Genomic DNA, 21,099 nt, shown 5'->3' on the forward strand with positions numbered 1-21,099 from the left:
GTATACAAATAAATTGCATGCATGACAAATATACTTCAAATTTGCTCATTTTCCGGGGGAAAAGTCGCTTTTCCAAAAAACTGGAGGGTGATGGGAAAAAACGGAGGTCATTTTCGGACTCAGCGGCTCAAAATACATCGGATTAGCCGTTTCTCGTACCGGAGAAAAATTTTACCTACATTCTGCAGGGGGTAATAGTCGTCAAAACACCAAAAATGCCCAAAAATGGCCGTTTTTCCGGGTAAAATCGACTTTTCCGGAAAACTGGAGGGTGATGGAAAAAAACGGAGGTCATATTCGGATTCAGCGCCTCAAAATACATAAGGATCACCTTATCTCGTCCGGGAGACATTTTTTTCATTTTTTTTTGTTGCACAGTGTTACTAGCGTGTTATTAACTTCTCAGAGTTTACGAAAAAAATTAGCGAGATTTTAAAATCAGCGCATCCGTAAATGTAATGCTGGATGAAATCGAATCAATAGTTGTAAACAACGAACCTGTAATTTCCAAGGAAGACACCATCAGGGTTCATCATGGGGATGATTTTGAAAACAACATGCTCTCTCAAAGTCTGCGCAATCGGATGGTTGCTAATCAAGAAATCGATGATTCCTGAAAAAATTGATTACAATCGTACAACAAAAAACTGCAAACAGAACAACGGAGTGAACAGAAACCATGAAAACTGCGCTATAATAATTTTGTACTCGCACATTAAAATTGAGTCAAAAACATGAAAATTTCATTGCTGAGGTCGCAGATTACCGTAAATTTAATACATGTTCCCCCATAAAAGTCTGCAGTTACCCCTTTGAAGTAAACAAGACTCATATTAACTCATGAAGAACATTTTTGAAGGTAATTTGTATTATATGATTAAAATTAGAAAAATTTTCCACAAGTTCGTCTTTTGCGAACTAGAAAAAAATTTAAATAACAAATGACACATAAAATAAGTCACATGCCGTTACTTCTCTTGTAAGAAAGCTTAATTATTACAAAAATAAAACTTTCTTACGAAGAACAATGAAAAACGTGTATTTGTCAAAGTCTCTTCATCCTCCAACCCCCCCCCCCCCCCCAACAAAAAAACAAGGAGGAAAAAATTGAAACAGTTTAGTCTCTAGTCAAACAAGAAGGAATCTCATTGTAATGTGCCTTTTATCCTCTAGCCTATTTAATTCTTAAACTTGATTACACTATGCGTGTTCCGATGGCGACTATTTTCGACAAAAAAGAATTAGTTTTAAAGTTTGGAAATCGTGAAGAATCTGTTATTGATTCTCCTGTCCCGAAATGGGCATCGACAGGATAAATAAATTATCAAACCTTGACAAACGTATGATGTAGGCGATTCTCCGGGGTGTATTCTACCCAAGATAATTATGACCCTCAATTTTTCAGCTGCCACCATGTTTTTAGGGTGTGTGATTGTCAGTAGATCCAGCCTTCGATTTTGCTGGAAGAAAAATTTATCAAAGTTAAATGCAAAAAAGATAAATGGAAACGATTTCAAATTCCATTATATTAGAATAAGTAAATTAAATGATCCAACTTGACTAACGGATCTGCGGGCCGATTATTGGAATCTACAGGGCCGGATTTACCTACTTGCCGCCCATGGGCCGCTAGTATTTTGCTGCCCCCTTCTCATTCGTTTTGAAACATCAATGAAAACCATCAAATCAACGTGCCAGCGGGGGAGGGGTGCATAAGACGCGTTCACTGGTGTTGAACACATTTTTTAGGAAAGCCCTGTCAACACTACTAGCAAAAGTTCACGGAACTTTGCGCGAAAGTTAAGTTTCGTAAACCTATCTCTGTAGAGACAAGGCCTTCCATTCATAAGAAGTGAACGAAAAAATTATGAAAGAACAAACATAAATGTGGTTTAATGATTTTAACTTCCGCCGCCGCGCCTCGCAGACCGCACTGTGTTTGACGCAATGCGTGAAGTATTCACGCAGTCTTGTAGGCGCTATGCGTCTTACGCTGATCGCGTTGTGTTTGCCGCAATGCGTGAGGTATTCGCAATGACCGCACTGTGCTTGATGCAATACGTGAAGTATTCGGGCAGTCTTGTAGGCGCTAATATGTGTTACATGCCGATCGCTGCGCCGAGGGCTTTTCCTTTTCATCTCAAGTCCTCGTCATCATTTCTCTCTAGGTAAGTCGCGCCGTTCCAGGCCAAATTGCGTGTTTGGTTTCTCTCTTAACTCGACTAATTAAAGATGCTGTCTCTTGTATCGCTGAATGACGACAAAAGTAGAAATTACTATACTCTCAGAAAATTAGAGATTTTGTCGCCATTTCTCGTTTGTAATTTTTTTTTCTGAATCCGAATTGTTTTTATACTTACATTTAAAACAATTGCAAAATTTGCCGCCCCCTATAGATTTGTCGCCATGGGCCGCGGCCCATGTGGCCACCCCCTTAATCCGGCCCTCGAAATCTATAGACAAAGCTATAGACAAAGGAGACAAAAGAGATATGGAGAGATCCTATTGGTGGAAGCGGGTGCTTTTAATGGACGAAGGAGGTAGGTAATCGACTAACTAACGGCAACCCACTAGAGACCCGACAGTTAGTCCATCATTTTCTCCCTTTGTCTATAGGAATCGCCCATTTCAACCAATAGGATCGTTCCATACTCCCTATATCTTCTTTGTCTAAAGCTTTGTCCATAAAGAGCCTCCCTAAAAATGGCCCCTTTTCGGGAACCCGGGGATTTCATTCGTATGTGGCTTAAATGAAACCTTAAGATGAGACAAGCCTCCAGTAAAAATTTTAGCTTGAGTATATGTCTTGTTTCCGAGATACAGCGTTGCAAAGTTGGCATATTTGAGCTTTAAAATTCTCATATTTTTATGGATTTTCTTCCAAAAACCAACTTCAAAAATGACTTTACAATACTTACACGAGGTGCACACGATAAATTATAATATAAAAAGTCTCCAGTAAGAATTTTGACTCATGCGTAAGCCTTGTTTTGGCAGTACAACGTTGCTAAGTTTACATTTTTCAGCTTTAAAAAGCTCATTTTTTAAAGTTTCTCATTCACAAACCGCTATTACTGAAGATCGAACTGTATTTTGGGGCATAGAATCAACAATTAGTGATACTCGTAGATGCATAGTATAATTTATAAAAGGATACGATAATACAGTGTTGCAAAGTTTTCAACTTATATCTGAGAAAATGTCTATTTTGTGTTATTTTATTGAAGACAAGATTGAACAATCGTTGATAAGTGATATTGTGAAACAAAGAAATGTGGAGGACTTTTGTCAATCCTAGGTGAAAATTGGAATTAAAATGGCACTGTTGCCAATTTTATTTAAGTTTCTCTTAACATTCCATTATAACATAAGTTTCAAATAAGGATACTTCCAATAATTATTGTCTGATTTTAAAACGTAATCCAAGTGAATTTATGGCATACAATGAATGGCTCAGCATCAGTGTTGCTTTCAAAATCTAAAAAATTCTACCTTGCCTTGGTTGTCAATTTTACTTTTTTTTAGGCAGAATGCAAAAACGAACATAAACAATGGAAACGCTCCAGTTTTTTGGGTACAAATAAATCTTGACACAGACAATACATTCATTGTTCCTTAAAGAATAGAATATCTTCGACTTAAGAATTACAAATGATGAGATAATTAAATAAATAAATCTATAGAAAAAGAAATTAAAAGAATAAAATACTTAAAATTATTAAAATATTGTTGCATGGATCTGTCAAAAATTATTATTTCGGCATAGCCATCGACCCAGGGTCGGATACCCATTGAAGTCGTGTTCAACAAGAAAAAATCATAATCCATACAGAGTTCAAAGTTTTAAGCATGGCAACGCTGTATCACCACCGGTCAAAGAATTCTTCTTCAAATACAAACATTCATCTACAGATGACATAAATGGTTGATTTCCTGCCTCAAATCGTGATTAAATTCTACGAAAGTAGCTTCTTAAACACAGAACTCAAAAATATAGACATTTTTAAAGCTCAAATATATAAACTTTGCAACCCTGTATCATTAGAACTATACTTGCATTTTGAGTTAAATTTTAACAAAAGCCTTAATCTATCATAAAATTGCATCTAAACCCCGAAAGCATATCTTTTAGCGGTCACTAAGTTCGTTTTTAAGTTAAGAAACTTGATAAAATGAACATTTTTTATAGGTTTTTATGTCAACTTTGCAACGTTGTTTTAACAGAATTAGTAGTATTAATGTTTCAATTGAAATATGCATTCGATAATAATACTAACATTTGATAAAATGTCACAAAATATCATAAAACATCCAATTGAACCGTTCTGAGAAAATTAGATACCTGAGAATATGAGAATTTTAAAGCTCAAATATGCCAACTTTGCAACGCTGTATCTCGGAAACTAGACGTATACTCAAGCTAAAATTTTTACTGGAGGCTTACCTCATCATAAGGTTTCATTTAAGCCACAAACGAACGAAATCCCCGGGTTCCCGAAAAGGGGCCAAAAAAGGCCCTTTTTTAGGGAGGCTCTTTCAATAAACAGTCCGCTGGGTTGACTAAAATCGGCAACCATGAACACGCAGGGCCTTATTAAATAAGTTACCAGCGGCTCTGAAGTTGTCTTGCAAGGTCTTACGAGGGGGTAGAGGAATGGAGATGGGGGCTTAAGGCTAGTCTTACGTGAGCCTTCCTTTCTTTTTTTAAAAAAAAATGATTTATTCCTATATAAAAATTAATAGCTATTTCCTGGAGGGACTCCCTCCGTTATTTTTTGAAAATGGAAAGGAGGGAGCCAGACCAGTCTAACATAATTTAAATTGGGAGTTAAGAGGTAGCCTCGTCACGTGAACAATCACACAGATGCAACGACACACGCCGCCGGGCCCAGAGTTTTTGCGAATGCAGTAGTGAACAACAACTTTTGCTATCTCTCGCACTCATTACTTCAATACAGCGTTCTTCGGCTCATCAAAGGACCACATCGATGGTGTAAGTCGGCAATCACATGTCTCAGTTTCCAACGTTGCAAACTTCCTATCATACTTTATTTTTTAAATAGAAAACTACTCAACGGCAATTCTTTAAAACTGCCGTGATTTTTCTTCTCTGTGCGAAGAAAATTCTGCAAAAACTTTAAGGAATGATATTAATTCGTTCTCTTTCAAGATAATAAAATGGGAGCGGAGTTTTTCAATCACAGCAAACGATATATCGACGGTGAAACTACCAAACCACGTATCTCGGTTTGCGACGTCGCAGACTTCCTGTCATACTTTATTTTTTAAATGAAAAACTACTTAACATCCAGTCTTGAAAATTTCTGTGATTTTTCCTCTTTGTGCGGAGAAAATTCCGTGAAAATTTCAAGGAATGATATTAATTTGGTCTACTTCAAAAAAATAAAATGTGAGCGTAGATTTTTAAACACCGCAAACGAGATACGTGGTTTGGTAGTTTCACCGTCGATATGTGATTGCAGACTTACGCCGTCGCCATGCATGTACACACCCTCATAGATGAAAAAAATTATGCCGAACCCAACTTCGTGTCAATTTTACATTTCGGGACCCCTAATAATGACGTTGCGGTCCCCCCCTCCTCCGCTCTTAATTTAAGTCTTCCCCAAAAAAATAACAACCTTCTTACTGTCGAAAATTATCACCTCCAGGGTATAAATTTTGATTTATGTAAAGTAAGTATGTTAAGTAATATTATGAGCTATTGTGTTAATTTACATGAGAGTAGTGTAGTCAAATCCAAAAAGTCTAGATCCACTCGTAAATGCATGGTTTTCTAGTTTCTAAGCCGATTAGTACAACGATTACTAAGAATTCCGAAATTTATTTTAAAAATTAAACTGTAAGACAAATTCTGAGCATGGAACTTACAACGGATGTGCCAAGTAGCTCCCGTGTGAAGTGGGGCACTTTCCTCTTCTCAATTAGCTCCAGGTGCAACTGACATTTGGAATATGAATACGGGTACGTAAGCGCAAACTGGTAGCTGTCGTCCTCTCGGTCGAACCCAAATATCAAGGACAGGATGTAATTGTTCTGGTGGTAGATGGACCGGTGGTAATGTACGAACTTGTTCGGCATTCTCTGCCTTATCCAACAGCAACGATTAATTTTCCAAAATCAATAGGATATGCACTTTCAGTAGTGGGGCGTGAATGATCGATTATCGATATTTCACCATTTAGAACTATGGTAAAGAATCGATTATTAAGGCGTTCGTTGCGAACACCCTGCTCATCGATTCTCCTCCATAGGTTTAAATGTCAGATCCCTCGATATATCGCTAGGCACGCCACGCTACCGACACAAAAAATAGTTCATACATTGTGAGAAATTAATAAAAATCAAAAACAAACATTACTTTGTTATTTTAAAGTCATGAGCGTTCTCTGAAGCTGACGGATTGTTAAAATAATGATACATTTTGTACACAATGCGTCTTCCCTCTTTTCTTAAAGTTTTGATTTATTTACAGTTTTTTTTTTTATTATTATTTATCACTCTATCATGAGATATTCATTTTCAAGGGTATTTTTTAGTGAGTAGAGTAAAAAGTAATGATGCAAAGAGAAACTATTCGTCAGCAGCGAAAACTGGCAGTACATAAAAACGCACGCGCGATTAGTTGAGACGCCGTAAACAAAACTTGCTGGAAGCAAACAATTGAGAAATGTAATGGGCAACTGCAATTGAAGCGAATGAAGCCGAGTTATTATGGCCAAACTATTGAGAGATTGCTGCTTCAAGCAGCTCCCTTTGCCTATGCATGATGTTGAAGGCGAACTGTTTAAAATGACCGCAAAACACTGTAGTATCTCTCCACCGTTGCTATTCTTAAAACAAAACGGAGAGAGTAAAAAGGACAAGGGTGCTTTTATGAGGTATGATTCTCCTCCAATTTTCCTTGCGGTGCCATGGGATTACGACATCGCAATCCGTGGGGAGTGCTTCTCGTTTTACCTTACCTGCGATTCGTACACATACTTAGGGAATCATATTCGCGTGCGAAAACTTCATTTAAATAAAATGGGAGGGACAGATCCTACGCTGAGGTTGCTATGATATTTGATTGACGAACCTCACAGTCCTCACAGCAACTCAATAATAGCGAAACATTCTAATATAAAAATTGATTTCATACAAACCATTTATTTCTGCTGGTCGATTTTATTAGAGGCGTCATACCAAGCTGGAAACAATTCCTTTTCTTGCTTATGTTGACTATGTTGAAGATGACATGCTGGAAAAAGGAAAAAACATCCCGATTATAGAAGCTAACCATATCATGACAAATGGGTACATGTGTGGAGAAAAAACTACGCGTCTGACGTGAATGAACGGAGGGTTGTCACAATCATAGCTATCGGAAAATGCAGTCACGCAGGTCAAATGTCGTATTCTGTAAGTAAATTATGTCATTGTTCATGCACAGAATAGTATGTGAGTGAGAAAGATTGAAGCAGTAGAATGAAAAGAAAAATATTGTTTTCATCCTTTATTGAGAAAAAAAAATCATCCTTAAGATTTGGAGGAACACCTAAATGTCTTCGTCGCAGAGATTTAAGCGTATGCTGATGTAATGCAGTCAGGGCCGGATTTAGGAGGTGACCACATGGGCTGCGGCCCATGGCGGCCAAATTTAGGGGGCGGCAATTTTTTTAAAAGTAGGTATAAAAAAAAAATCGGATTCAGAAAAAAAAATCACTGACGAGAAAACTCGAGAAAATCTCTCATTTTCTGAGAGTGAAAGTATAGTAATTTCTAATTATGTCGTCTTTCAGTGATAAAAAAGACAGCCCCTTTAATTAGTCAAGTTAAGATAGAAACCAAACACGCAATTTGGCCTGGTACGGCGCAGCGTAGAAAGCAATGATGACAAGGACTTGAGATGAATAAGAGGAACCCTCGGCGCGGCGCGGCGGTCGGCATGAAACACATGTTAGCGCCTGCAAGACTGCATGAATACTTCACGCATTGCGTCAAACATTGTGAGGTCAGCAGCAACGGCCGGCGCGGCGTGAAGCGCATAGCGCCTACAAGACTGTAAGAATACTACACGCATTGCGCGGCGCAAAACACTGTGCGATCGGTGCGGCGCGGCGATGGAAGTTAAAATTATTAAACCACATTTATGTTCGTTCTTCCATACATTTTTCGTTCATATCAGAAAATGGAAGGCCTCGTCCACACTGAGAGAGGTTTACGGAATTAATTTTCGCGCAGAGTTCCAAGAACTTTTGCTACACTGAAAAAAAAATTGCTAAAATACGGTGGCAAATCACCAAATTAGTTAAATCACTCCGGTGTTCTTAATCTATTTTGATGAGTTGTCACCTTTTTTCACTATTTCGTGTGTTGATTTTAGCAGTTTTTTTTTCAGTGTAGTGTTCACATGGCTTGCACAAAAATTTGCCCAATACAAGTAAACGCGTCTTATGCACTCCTTCTCCTCCGGCACGTTCACGTGATGGTTTTTATGGATGTTTCAAAACGAAAAAGAAGGGGGCGGCCAAAGACAGGCGGTCCATGGCGGCAAGTAGGTAAATCCGGCCCTGGCTGTATAGTTACAGGATAATAAGTTTGTGGCTTCATGTCACTCTACCAAACCGATCTAATTGCACAAGTTTTGACAGGGGCAAATGAAGTATAGAGGAGATAACGAAATCAGTCGGTCTACGAGTATGTTTCAATCATTTCTCTACAGTCTTTGAAATGTAGCCTAACAAAATGGAATGAAACTGTCGAATACTTCAACTATTTCTCTCTGTCTTCATCGCTTCCACCTTTTTCTCTCTCTCCCACGTAATTGCTACTAAAAAGCAGGAGCAGAATTGTTTCTCATCACATGACAGTGAAAGGTACGCAACGCTAGAGCAATTTCATCGGGTAACATGACTTTGTGCTCCTTTTCGCAAGTTAAGACACGCAGAGCATTGATGCACCTTCATCGATCTGTAAGAATCTCATGCATCAATCTCTATAAACGTTCATTTGAAGTAGACAAATTTCACGATTAAATCTACTGAACTTGAAATCCACTGCTGCCTCGCGCTTTTGGAAATTGGCTTCTTTCAAACAGCATTGTATAAATCATACGAGTCAGGTAGTTGCAAACTCCTGTAAAAAATTACACTTACGAAATCTCAAGTTTTGTGGCGGTAAACGCAATGGTGGGCGCTATCTATTCTGAAATTATTATTATCAAATCACGGAAATTTTCCATGTAGGCTGAATGAAATAATAAACTGTGTGATTTTGCGTGGGAAAAAGGACAAAGTTTTGTACACATTGTGGCAATTCCGCTCCGAGAAGGTATTGTATTCAGAATGAAGAAAAGAAAGGAATGCAACTTGACAGCTCTGATTGAAAACGCGAAAGCTATCTTGCAAGCAAGCTTACACGAACCGCGATCTAAATCAGTGTCTATGTCTCGTTTGGAGCTATTTTCTGAGGTTGTAAAAGGAGACGAAGCCATGCGATCAGTGACTGGAAATGAACGTAAAAGTAATCACGTGTCACGTGTAATACAACGTACGTTGCGAATGTTCTGTGGTTCATCGTGCAAAAAATCGACTGAAAAACTGTTTCGGAAAACGATTCTTCTCCAATCTTTGTCTTATGAGGGTTGCCGTCCGTTTCATTATAAAATAACGTAAGATGCTGTGAAAAAGTTTGAGACAATGTAATTGAGCTTCTCGGTTTCATGTCATATCATACTAAAGAGTAGCGGGTAAATATTATTGATCGAGATATATGAGAAGAGTTTAAATTGAAAGAACTCTATGAGAGATTTTTTCGCAGATATTGTACATCATTTACCTTGAAAGTCACGATACGATAGGCGCTGTTGTGCCAAATTCATAGTTCCACCGAGGTGTAGCGAATTTGGTATCGTCGCGATTTGAAGGGGATTTAATGCTGGTTGAAGAGATGGTGCGCTATTATTGTCTCATTATCGTCGTGTCAGCAATTAAATAAGTACGTAAGTAAGTAACTAAATAAGTACCCACGTAGTCTCTGCATCTCTTCAAAGTCTGGCATTTCCTAGATTTTTATTTGCTTGGGTAAACTGAAACCAGTTCCTGATTGCTCAGGGTATCTGATTTATGTACGATGCTATGTAAAGATTTGGTGGAGTTACGTGCGTGGGTACACTACAAAACCTTGATAGGGACAAAACTAATTTTAGGAGAAGGAAAAAAAAATGAAGAAGGTACACAAATGGATTTAGGAATAATGAGAAAATGAGGAAAAGGAAAGTTAAAAGTATTGTGAGTTGTAGGTAAATTATTTTCCATCATTAAAACGGTACGATAGAAATAAAGAAATCGATGATATCTTTTATGCGAATTAACCAAAGGCATATTAATTTGCCAAGGAAAGGCAATTTTTTCCCGGTAAATTCGGTAAAAAGAAACAAAAACTACGAATTTGAAAAGGTAAACTTATCGTACGGAGTCGATTTCTTTTGTAACACTCTTTCAATCTTTTTTTTCATAATGCGGCAGTGAAAGTGGTGAGATCGAGACTATTCCGACTGCCGTGCTAAGGAAAAACGTCGTTTGAACATTCGATAGTTGCCAAATTTCCTCCAATTAAACGTTTATTTTTGAGGGAAGTTACGAATATTTTCCCTTGAAACTTTCAGGAACTTTTGGCGAGATTGCGATCAAACTTATCTGAAAAATTGGAAGAAAAATATTCATATGTTTACCCAAGAAATTCGAGTTTTATCAAAAGAAATTTGGCAACCTCTTTAGGTTCATACAGCGTTCTTCCTAAGCACGGCAGTCTAGACTCTCAAATTTATTTCATAACGACAGAAGTTGCAGAATCCGTACATCAACCTAAAAATTAAATTGAAAAAAGAGAAAGTCTTGCCTTTGCACGCTATGTTGTTCATCAAAAGTTCATATAACAACATGGTAAACAACATAGCGTGCAAAGGCAAGACTTTCTCTTTTTTCAATTTAATTTAGTCAATTAACACGCAAAATGCGAAGCCTCAAAAACCTAAAAACGTGTGCATAGTTTCTCAAAGTGCATCGGTTCAAGATCCTTCTCGCACGGAGCAAACCACAGCAAAGGCAAAAGCTCTTCGTTGCAGTGGCGTGGCGTGAATTGCGATTTATCGATTGTTATGCCATTTAAATCTGTGGAAAAGGATCGATACACAGGGTGTTCGCAGCGAATACTTTAATAATCGATTCTTTACCACGGATTCAAATGGGGGAATATCGATAATCGATCATTCACGCCACGCCACTGCTTCGTTGGGGACGCGTGTCCTGAGATTGGAGATTGCGTCTCCGCAGTTTCCCATGCCCCGACAACGCCCCGAGACGGATGCTGCGCTGCACTCGGGATCGTGGCCCGCAGGGGGTGGGGGGGGGGGGGGGTGGCGATGCACCGCGAATCCGCCGAAACTCCACCCTCTCCACCCCTAGCCCGCGGTTCCGGGTCCGAGCTTGCGCCGCCATGTTCTCGCGTAAAAGATAGCCCTCCCCCCCCCTCCGCAGTCCCTTCAGCCCCGACCCCTCGCCTCTCTCCTTCCGTCGCCAACCCTAGGCCACCCTCCGCTAAAAGCCGCTCAGCTGATCTGTCTACTCTACGCAGCCGTTGACCTTATGCGTCAGCTGTCTTCAACGCGGCTGCCGGTTCGTGCGCCAGAAAAATCGTGGGGGAATTTCTAGAATTTTATTCTATTTTTAGCTTCGTTTCTTTTGAGTTTGTATGAACCGACAAGTGTGATATGACTTAAATTTGATTTTTTTAAAAATGTTTCATGATCATCAAAGCTGTCATTATATTGCAGGGAAAAGCGGGGTGAGCTTTTATAGACTATATTGGCAACGCCGACTTTGTTGTGATGCAACGCCCCATTCCTCGGATGCACGGTGCTGGCACACGCGCTGACAGTATTGATTGTCCGAAAACACGTAACTGCATTGCAGGTTGCGAACGTTTGCGTTTCCATTTATTTTTTAAACAAAAAAGCAACATGTAAAAGTTAAAATATGTATATATTATTTATACCGCCCTTATGCCGTCAAGATTTTGCCGTCCCCACGACTTCGGAGGAGAAGATGGGGGGGGGGGGGGTTGCCTTATGCAGATTTTCAGCCTTTCGTATCACTTAGGTACTTTTCAGTCCACACATATTAGTCATAATTTTGCATATAATGCTTCTGGTACCGCCGCGCCGGAGAGGCGGTGCGGCAATGTCGATGCTCTATCTTAGTTTTCACCTTTCCAAATTTTGTGAAGCCCCCAAAAATTTTCTGCCCCAGGCCGTGGCCTCGACGGCCTATGTAAAAATCTGGCCATGGTCCTTGTGAAGGGAAAAAAATGAGTGATCGCGGGCATAGAGAAAAAAAGGAGGTGTTTGCATTTCGGGCATCTTGGAATTTTTTGATGACTTGATGACGTAGGTGGGTACAGCGACGTTTAGCTAAATATGAAAAACGGACCGTAATGTCCGATTTTTTTACTTAAATCAACTCATTATATAATTTCAAGCACTTTTCATAGAATGACTTTTTTCCTTAAATTACACCATTTCCAAGAAAATCGACAGGATAAAAACGTCGCCTGTACCCACCTACGTCATCAAGTCATCAAAAAATTCCAAGATGCCCGAAATGCAAACACCTCCTTTTTTTTCTCTATGGATCGCGGGAAGTGGTGTATACAATCTAGAGGACAAGCATGGAAATCTCTCTAGACTTTTCACAATTTAACTACCGAATGGCTCACTATGCCCCAGAAGGCCAATTTCCCGGCAACGTACTGATATTACTATTACCTGGTCGATGCGTGCGTTATCGACGGCAAAATTGAACCAGAAGCGAAGGCGAGGATTGCAAGTGTCAGGCCGGATGAACAAATCATACTCGTATTCATTTATCAGGTCCACACGCCCCAGGTTACCTGCGAAAAAAACCTGACTATTATAGCGTGAGCTTCGTGTGAATTTGTACATCTATCTCGCTCAAAATTTCAAAAATATCTATATATGTTATACTTATACATCATATATAATAGGCCTGTTTTAAATCGTAGACTATATACTAATGTGATTAATTAATTCATCACTTTAATATTTGAAAGCTCTGCCCTGGTATAAATTGGCAGTAGAATCTGTGTTCCAAAATACCATAGACCTACAGCCGACTGTAAGATTTCCAATAGCTTCTATAGCCGGCAACACAATTTCTTATAGCCTTTTTTAGCCGATGGCGATTAAGCACAGCCTGCCAATAAAGTGTATGCTATCCGTTACTAATTACGGATGCTAGGACTTAGTGAGTTTTTGGACTACCGCTCTCTTTTTGGGCCGTAGTATCTTGATTTATTTTGCGAGGGAAGCTCCGTACTTTTGAAGGATACCTGCCATTCCTAATATGTTGGAGCGCCTTCAATGTCGTACGATACTGTGCAATTTCTGGTGTGAAATAGTTGCTTCAAGCGCCGTGGTAATGGTACGCTGCGGCGCAGCGCGGCGGGCGGGCAGCCAGCGCGAGACGCGCATTGACGCCTACTAACCTAACAGGGATACTTCACGCATTGCGCAGTGCGTGAAGTATCCCTGTTAGGTTTGTAGGCGCCAGTGCGCCGCCGCTCCGCTTTGTGTTAGGCTTCTAATATTTAATCTCGTGGAGTCAGCGGTGTTCAACTCATGACTTTGAAATGTTTGCACACTCTGTATGGATTATTCTCATTTTAATTGATGAAAACAAATATGTAGTAAAGGAAAATATAATGTGCGTTTTGTAAATATTATGGTGATTCCGTACAAACTTGCGGATTTACAAAGCACACGAATTTCTACACAATTTCTTATAGCCTTTTATAGCCGATGGCGATAAAGTGTAAAGCCCGGCGACAGGAACTATAGCCCGGCTGTTTAATTTTTTATCGCATCGTGTAGCCCGGCCGTATGATTTTTTCCACTTTCTACAGCCAGCTATATGATTTTCTATCGCCTTCTTCAGTCGGCTATAAGAACTCCTATGATATTTTGAAACGCAGCTCCTATCGCCAATTTTTACCAAGGTGAGATTTAGAACGGGTCTATTAAAAAGTGTTTTACTGTTTTTGTCGTATTATAATTTTTGGCACTTAGCCGATTCAAATCGTTGATTATGTCAACCTACGAATACTGCACTGATTGTGAGTTGGTTGCGGCGCCTTGCATGGTGCAACTATTCGTGTTCCATGGATATGCGTGTTGCGTGTTCAAAATTGCAGGCACTTTCGCTTTTCTCGCCTCTTCGGAGATACTTCTAATAGAGAATTAAAAAAATGAAATGTTGTTGTTTATGTTTGAATATTTCTAATGGAAATTTCTATTGATCGTTTCGTTTACTCGAATAACGAGTTTGTAGGAAAACTCGTAAATTTATATTAAAACCTCGTGAAATGAATTGAAAAAAATTGATTTTACCTTGATTCATGTAACCTGTAAATTTGTCTAAATTGATTTTTATTTCGATATTTGTAAGTTTCGTTAAAAATCTCGACAAATATTCGCCATAGATTGGTCAAAGGAGAATATTCTTTGATTAGCGAATGGATCGCAGTTAAAATTGATAATCGGCCTCGTTGGCATAATTTTTAAACCTTAGACCGATCAGTCCAGGAACTTCGTCCACGGACTGGACAAAAACATCGGCCAGTTCGCGAACTGGGCAATGGGGATGGCTAATCTACGGACGGGCCAAAAAAATTTCCCAGTCTGCGGACCGGGGAATTTGACCGACGCACAGTGGATCGAGACAATTAGAGAGGTCGGACATGAAATTTTCCCCTAAAACTGCAAATTCTAATGTTTATTTCGTCACATTTTAAATTTCAATGGGTGCTTTAAAAGGAGCATTTCACGAGGAAACCCAAAGTCTTGTGTAAACGGAGTTATAACCGTTTAAAGTTTTAAAATTTTGTCCGACCTCTCTAATTGACTCGATCCACTGTGCGACGGGGCATAACACTTGCTTAGAATTCTAGACCGTGGTATAAGAAACTAATACAGCAGCACTAGGCTCGCCAACTCGTGAATAGCGTCTCAGTGTATACCTTTTTTTAAAGCAAGGTCTTAAATTCGAAATCAATTTACTGCAAACCCATGCAATTTTACCTGTTTCAAAGGAGGCATCGAAACAGAGGTGACCTCTTTTAGCCTTCCCACTGTGACCTGGAGGTCGCATGACCACCCGAGTGACGTTTCCGAGGCCGCTTTCATTTTCACTATCTTCGCTATCTATGAAGTATAAAATAGGAGGAACAGCATAAGATGAAATAGATTCAATTTGTTGCGTTCAATATCGCAAAAATTATGAGAAGCGTCGAGTACTGCTCTACCAGTCCAACGAAAATTTCGGAAATAAATGATGATGACAAGAATATTTGTCACCTCGAGAAAGCAAAAGCACTCACGAGATGTCATTGAACCTTTTTTTTTTAAAAAAAAAAAGAAAGACAATTTAAAGAGGAGTCATAAAAACTGAGTGTGTGTCTCTGCAATTTTCGTTTCATATTTCATACCTCTGTTGTAAGAGTTCAGCCGATATCAGCCCTCGGAATACTGTATAATCCTTCACAAGGGGTGGAATTAGGAAATGTTTGTGGGGGCTCAGAGAGGCATATTATCAATAAATTAAGGGAGGCTGAGGATGGCACTAATAGACCACGAACCGAGGGGATCTGTAGGACTTTCCCAGCTCTAAAAGGGGGCAGAGGATTTCCCTATCTTCAGGGAGTCTGAGGCCTCCCCGGGAAAATGTTGACAAATTGAGTCGTCTCAGGAGCAATTTCGATTCTCGCCGAAAAATTGTTCCAATCACAATTATAAAGATGAAAGATATGTCACATACTTTCCTAGCAAAATACCTCACATTTTTTTGGAGGGGCTCAGTAGATTTTCGAGGGAACAAGCGCCCCCCCCCCCGGCCCACGTTCTAGATCCACCCATGTTTCTCACCCTTATTTGAATTCCTCATTCAGGGTAAACACTTGTTAGCTAAAAACGCAAGAATATAAAGGGGGGGTATATTTAGCACCGTTGCGAAGATTTCTTCTCTATTTTCAAATTCTATTTTACAACATAATAATATTGCTACATCAATGCAATTTTTAGGTGAAAAGCTCAGCCCGATTAAAAATAACACAATCTCTTATAGGATTGTGTTCCATCGAAAGCTTTCACGATCCTCCAGTCCCCTGTACTGACAAAAAGCAAGAATCTCACAGTGATAACATTTAAATTCTTCACTGATGGTTTGATGAGCTTTGGCTCAGATATTTCTAACCACATGATGTAAACAGGCTACTGATTGCGGGTGATCAGAGCTCGAATCCCGATTAAGTGATAAAAATAACGGGAGGCGAACATCAACGCCTACGCCTGTATAACTCACTCTGCTGAATTCTAGGGGAGAAGGGGGCAATTGTCCCTCTCCTAGATCAAAAAGATAAAAAAGGAGATGGTAGAGGAAAGGAAGAGACTTAAAAAAATTAATTATTAGTTATTAGGTATTAGATATTTGTTAGTTGGCAGAGGAGACCAATTTTGGAGAATAGCCTGCCAAAACTTCCAGCAACGACAATGCTGGTTCCTCTTCCAAAAAAATCGCGATGTTTCTAGAAGAACCCAACACAGGAGCGGATAAAAGACAAATCCGGCCATGGCTGTGATGACCGTCGGCTTCCAGATTCATATTTATGGCCAAATGGCTCACTGCGAGGATCTAATGATAAGCCTAATTTTTTTTTTCTCTTGTTATATACGAATAAACCTCCGACTGTAAAAAACGCTATAGAGTTACCAGCATTCCAAAGCTGATCAGATACTTTGGGCCTAGGTTGGGGCCGATTTTGGCCTCTAATGACTACCCCTCCTTTCTTGGAAAAATTTATTTCGGCAATAACTGGTCCGGAACGGCAACAAGGGGCCGACAGGCACCGCGCTGTCTGCCAAATCAGAAAGATGACCACCAGCTCCCGCCAGCTCCTCCGGTGATAAACCCGATAGCCCGATGCAGGTGAAGCGTGCGAAGGCGTTATCACGATGATCACGATATCAGGTGAATCCTTAACCTTGAACCGCAAGTGACCGATCCGGACGCCTGTTGCAGACCGCCTGTCGCCACACTCTCGTGTCTTCGCGCCGCGATCACGTTCGGCTTTGTGCTTCGTCCCTTTTTCCGACACCTTCGTCCGTACTTTTCTTTATTTTATTGTAATTATTAAGTTTGTGACATACATCCTCCGCCAAGATGACGAACTTCGAGTATGTCTCCCCGCCTGCTGACGTTGAGAAGGTAAAATTTTGATATTTCTACCCCTTATTTTTCACACTTCAATCGCTTGGAAAATGCCTTTGTTGTATGCCTAAGTTGGTTTTTTGTTTCTCTTGCATAACCCTTGCTTCAATTAAAGTGTTCATTCGAATTGGTACATGCAAATTTTATATTTTCCGCTAAAATATTCGAATCAAAATGTATAAAAAAGTCCGTTTTTAGGAGGCCTAGGTCGAAAGTCCACCATATAGGCTTCGTTGAACTTTATGTTTTAAAGTTTGCCCTCTTATGTTTTAAGTGTACTGTAAACAAATGTAGGATTTTTTACCTCAATACAGGCTATTTAAAGCCTTTGCGGAATATTTTCCGCTGTTTTTGTGAAATTTTTCCGATAGTGCCTCATGCTAATTATGTTCAGAGGCACGAACAGATAACACAAATGTGGAAGTTGGCCCAGTGAGTACAACAACCAGAGACATTTACACGTGTTTTAAGTACTTGGACTCGACGAACGTCTTCGTATTAATATTTTTTTAAAATGAAATGACGTATCTATTTGTGGTTTCACGAGGAAGAAATTTTCACTGTCTTAAATGTAGAAATCCCCTATGAAGTAGCTCAGCCTATTCCTCTATTTGACCTCAGCCTAGGGTAAACTTAATAGGTCTCCCACAAAAAAAGCTGAATTGCCCCAAAAATTTGAAATGTATCAAAGTTTTCTATGGAGCTTTAATGTGTGCAAAGCGTGACTAGAGCAGTATATTCGTATGCATGAGGAAATTTTTGTTGTTAGTATTATTTTCAACTTTCTTTGAATTGATTTTTTCCCCTTGTAAAAATTAATGTGATATGGAATATTTTTGTTTGAAAAAATCGCTCTCAAAATAGTTTAAAAACTGAAGAAGTTACGATGGAATTCCCGTCAATTGTGGCTCCGTATGTGTGCGATATTCGAACCATTAAGTCACTAAAGCCTATCGCCTCCATAAAAATTTAACCCAGTCTTGGGTAAAGGTTTACATACGCTGCAACTGCTTGTCACATTTTGACGCGCATTTAAGATGTTTATTTCTAAGATGTTTTATCGCATCCGTGGGTGTCGATCTGAAAATAAAAAGTATAATTTTGGACTGAATTTCCCCGAAGAAAGGAAAAAACACGTTTGAACCTCACTTGTAAAAACGCAGTACGCGAATTTCATCATTTCCTCGAGGGAAGGTTTCGAGGGTAGGCACTAAAAGATACCCCACGAAAAAAAGTTCCAAAAAGTTTGTCTCATTCTCGCAGGCACTGCTAAAGGGTCCTAAGAGGGGGGGGGGGGGTCCCAAAAAGCCAGAAGGCCCCACCGTCCCCAAAAGTTGTGAGCGTAAACAGCCGCTCGATAGCGGTAGACCCTTGAGAGGAGAAAATGAGTCTTTCCCCGCATCCTTACAACAATTTTCTAGGTGTGTGCTTGTCCGCTCTGCAGAATTTGGTCAAATGTAGATGTGTTTTTGGTGCTAAACTAGGCAAGGGGTATTTTCTGGATGTATAATTCTTCCTTCACTCCTTTCCTCTGCATGATACTTTGAGAGGAGTAACTCAAAAGTAACTGACTCCAGACCTTTACAGATCTGGAGAGAGTCCACCTGCACCGTCTTATCAATACTATTCTGCTCCCCTAATGAAAGACAAAAATCACGAGTCAATTGACTCGTAAATCGAGTCAAATGTCCTCCTCACTTAAGGGCAATCAAAGTTTTTTAGTGTCAACAATCCTTTTAGGTGCAGCAAGAGTCATTTAGAGTATATTGGAGTATAATGAAATGAAATATAGTCGAACTCGACTCGTAAATAGACTCTATGCTAACTCGGTCGCGTCTTCAACTTTGACATGGAAAAACAATTTTAATACTTTAACAAAGTAGCCAAGTAATTGCGGAGAACAGGCTCTCCCCAATAAATTGGAGGACTTTTTTATATGCATCCAAATCGAAAAAATCGCATGAGAAAAACCGGACCAATCGGCGCAAAACCTCGACAGATAGGAATGCCTCTTTTTTACAGAGCGCTAACCAATTTAGGTCACATCTGTTAGAAGGGCATTTATTGCATTATATTTTTCACGGTTCAAAACTCCTCATCCATTCGTCGCGAGGGCGAATATTTATTCAATACTATTTAGAGGATTAATTAAAAAGTGCAGCTAGGGTGCGCGTCAGAAAAAGAAAAACGGTGCGTGCAATCGACACATCGCATGTTGCCATGACGTGAATCGCAGGGTTCTCAAATTGTGCATCAAAATTCGCGTATCCCTCGCAGAACTTAACAGAATATTGCAGGGAGCTCTACGCAATTTCGGCAAAATTCGTAAATGATGTAGCCGGTTTTAATGTTGCAATCCGCGAATCTGAACGTTTGGATACGAGAAATTCGGATGAATCTTTACGAATTGGCAACCCTGCTTTTGTTGCGATCGGGGTGAGAGGGCGAATCACCCTTCGTCCCTTCTCCCGGCGGTGCCCACGTCGCGTGGTCAGTCGTTATGCTAATTTCAATACAGCGTAAGTGCCGAGTCGTTCGCAGATTCATTTTTTTATGCAACTTTGGGTCGAGTATCGGGGACTTTTTGCGTTATTTTGACAACCTTTCACTGGGTGCAATAATATTTTTCTAAGTATGGGTCTCTGACTCGCGGGTCAGCCCGTGGTGGATATTGGTTGAGTGAGGTTTCACGTGTGAATACAAAGCGCTTTTGTTGTCTGTTAACACGGTGAGAGATTTATTTTGCCATAGTTTTATTGCTGTTACCTTGTTTTTTGCAAACTTGGCAATTTGCCACAATTTGAATAGCCAATAATTGGATCGCATTCAGCAAAAAGGAACCAGCGCGAGCACAGTGTTTCCAACACCGCGCAGCGTCTTCTTTCCTTTTAAAAATACTCAATATATGTACAATATTAAAATGTACACAATTATACTCATTTAAATTTATTAATTTTTTGTTGGGAAGCAAAAACTATTTGCTATTCTGGGAATTTTTTTTGAAAAATATGACGAAGCAACATTTTTACATCACAGTAATTGTGCTGGTTCACTGGAAAAAATGTCGCTTGGGTCTGGAGTCCAGACTCTTAAAAACATTGACAAGAAAAAATACTCTTGATTCAATCGGATTTTTGCTTAAACCGAGAGCCAAGCCTCTTAGTTTAAGTGGATTTCCTTTTGATTCAAGCACAGATCCGATTGAATCAAGAATATTTTTTCTTGTCATTGTTTTCAAGAGTCTGGACTCTAGATCCAAGCGACTTTTTTCCAGTGTTCCTCCTTGCTAAATGCGATCCAATTAGTAATTATCTTTCCTAAATACCGCATCTAATTGTGTAAGATCTAAGGGAAGGAAACTGAGATGAAATCTGCGTTCTCCGTCGATCTTTCTTTTTAAACTCGACAGTTTTGAAAATATAGTCATGGTTAGTATGTTAAGTAATGAATTGCCTTTTTAATGACATGTAAGGCAGCACCTTGAATGTGCGAGCTTATTTTTGTTTAAAAAATAATAGGTACGAGTGACGTAATAATACTAGTTCTTACCTGACTAAAATAATTGTCCCTAATTTTGTAACTCTGTTTTTAAAAACGCATTTAACGGAATGCAAGTTTCATGTCCCGGTGTTTTTTTTCTTTTTTGTAAAAATTAAAAACGGAAGAAGGGATTAATGCTAGTATATTGAATACGTATTTTGTCGCACTCGAGTGAAATTTGTGTCGGACATAAAATAGTTCAATAATAAGAATTTGT

The 21,099-nt window shown here is 39.5% G+C and overlaps 2 protein-coding genes across 2 annotated transcripts in view; one reads left to right on the plus strand and one right to left on the minus strand.

Moving 5' to 3' along the window:
• LOC140225898 (cytosolic carboxypeptidase 6-like) overlaps positions 1-21,099 on the minus strand; it is a 35,498-nt gene that overhangs the window by 11,336 nt on the left and 3,063 nt on the right. Inside the window, exons 2-7 of the mRNA XM_072305880.1 lie at positions 15,158-15,280; positions 12,827-12,951; positions 7,167-7,261; positions 5,893-6,109; positions 1,331-1,460; positions 499-613 (exon numbers count right to left, since the gene is read on the minus strand). Of these exons, the coding sequence (XP_072161981.1) occupies positions 499-613; positions 1,331-1,460; positions 5,893-6,109; positions 7,167-7,261; positions 12,827-12,951; positions 15,158-15,280 (805 nt within the window). The remainder of the gene's footprint in view (positions 1-498; positions 614-1,330; positions 1,461-5,892; positions 6,110-7,166; positions 7,262-12,826; positions 12,952-15,157; positions 15,281-21,099) is intronic.
• Positions 17,122-21,099, plus strand: part of LOC109042420 (found in neurons) — a 58,210-nt gene continuing 54,232 nt past the window's right edge. The window contains exon 1 of the mRNA XM_072305882.1: positions 17,122-17,339. Within this exon, the coding sequence (XP_072161983.1) occupies positions 17,295-17,339 (45 nt within the window). The 5' untranslated portion in view covers positions 17,122-17,294. The remainder of the gene's footprint in view (positions 17,340-21,099) is intronic.

The sequence above is a fragment of the Bemisia tabaci genome, unplaced genomic scaffold (genome assembly GCF_918797505.1).
Source record: "Bemisia tabaci unplaced genomic scaffold, PGI_BMITA_v3".
NCBI classification, from domain to species: Eukaryota; Metazoa; Arthropoda; class Insecta; order Hemiptera; family Aleyrodidae; genus Bemisia; species Bemisia tabaci.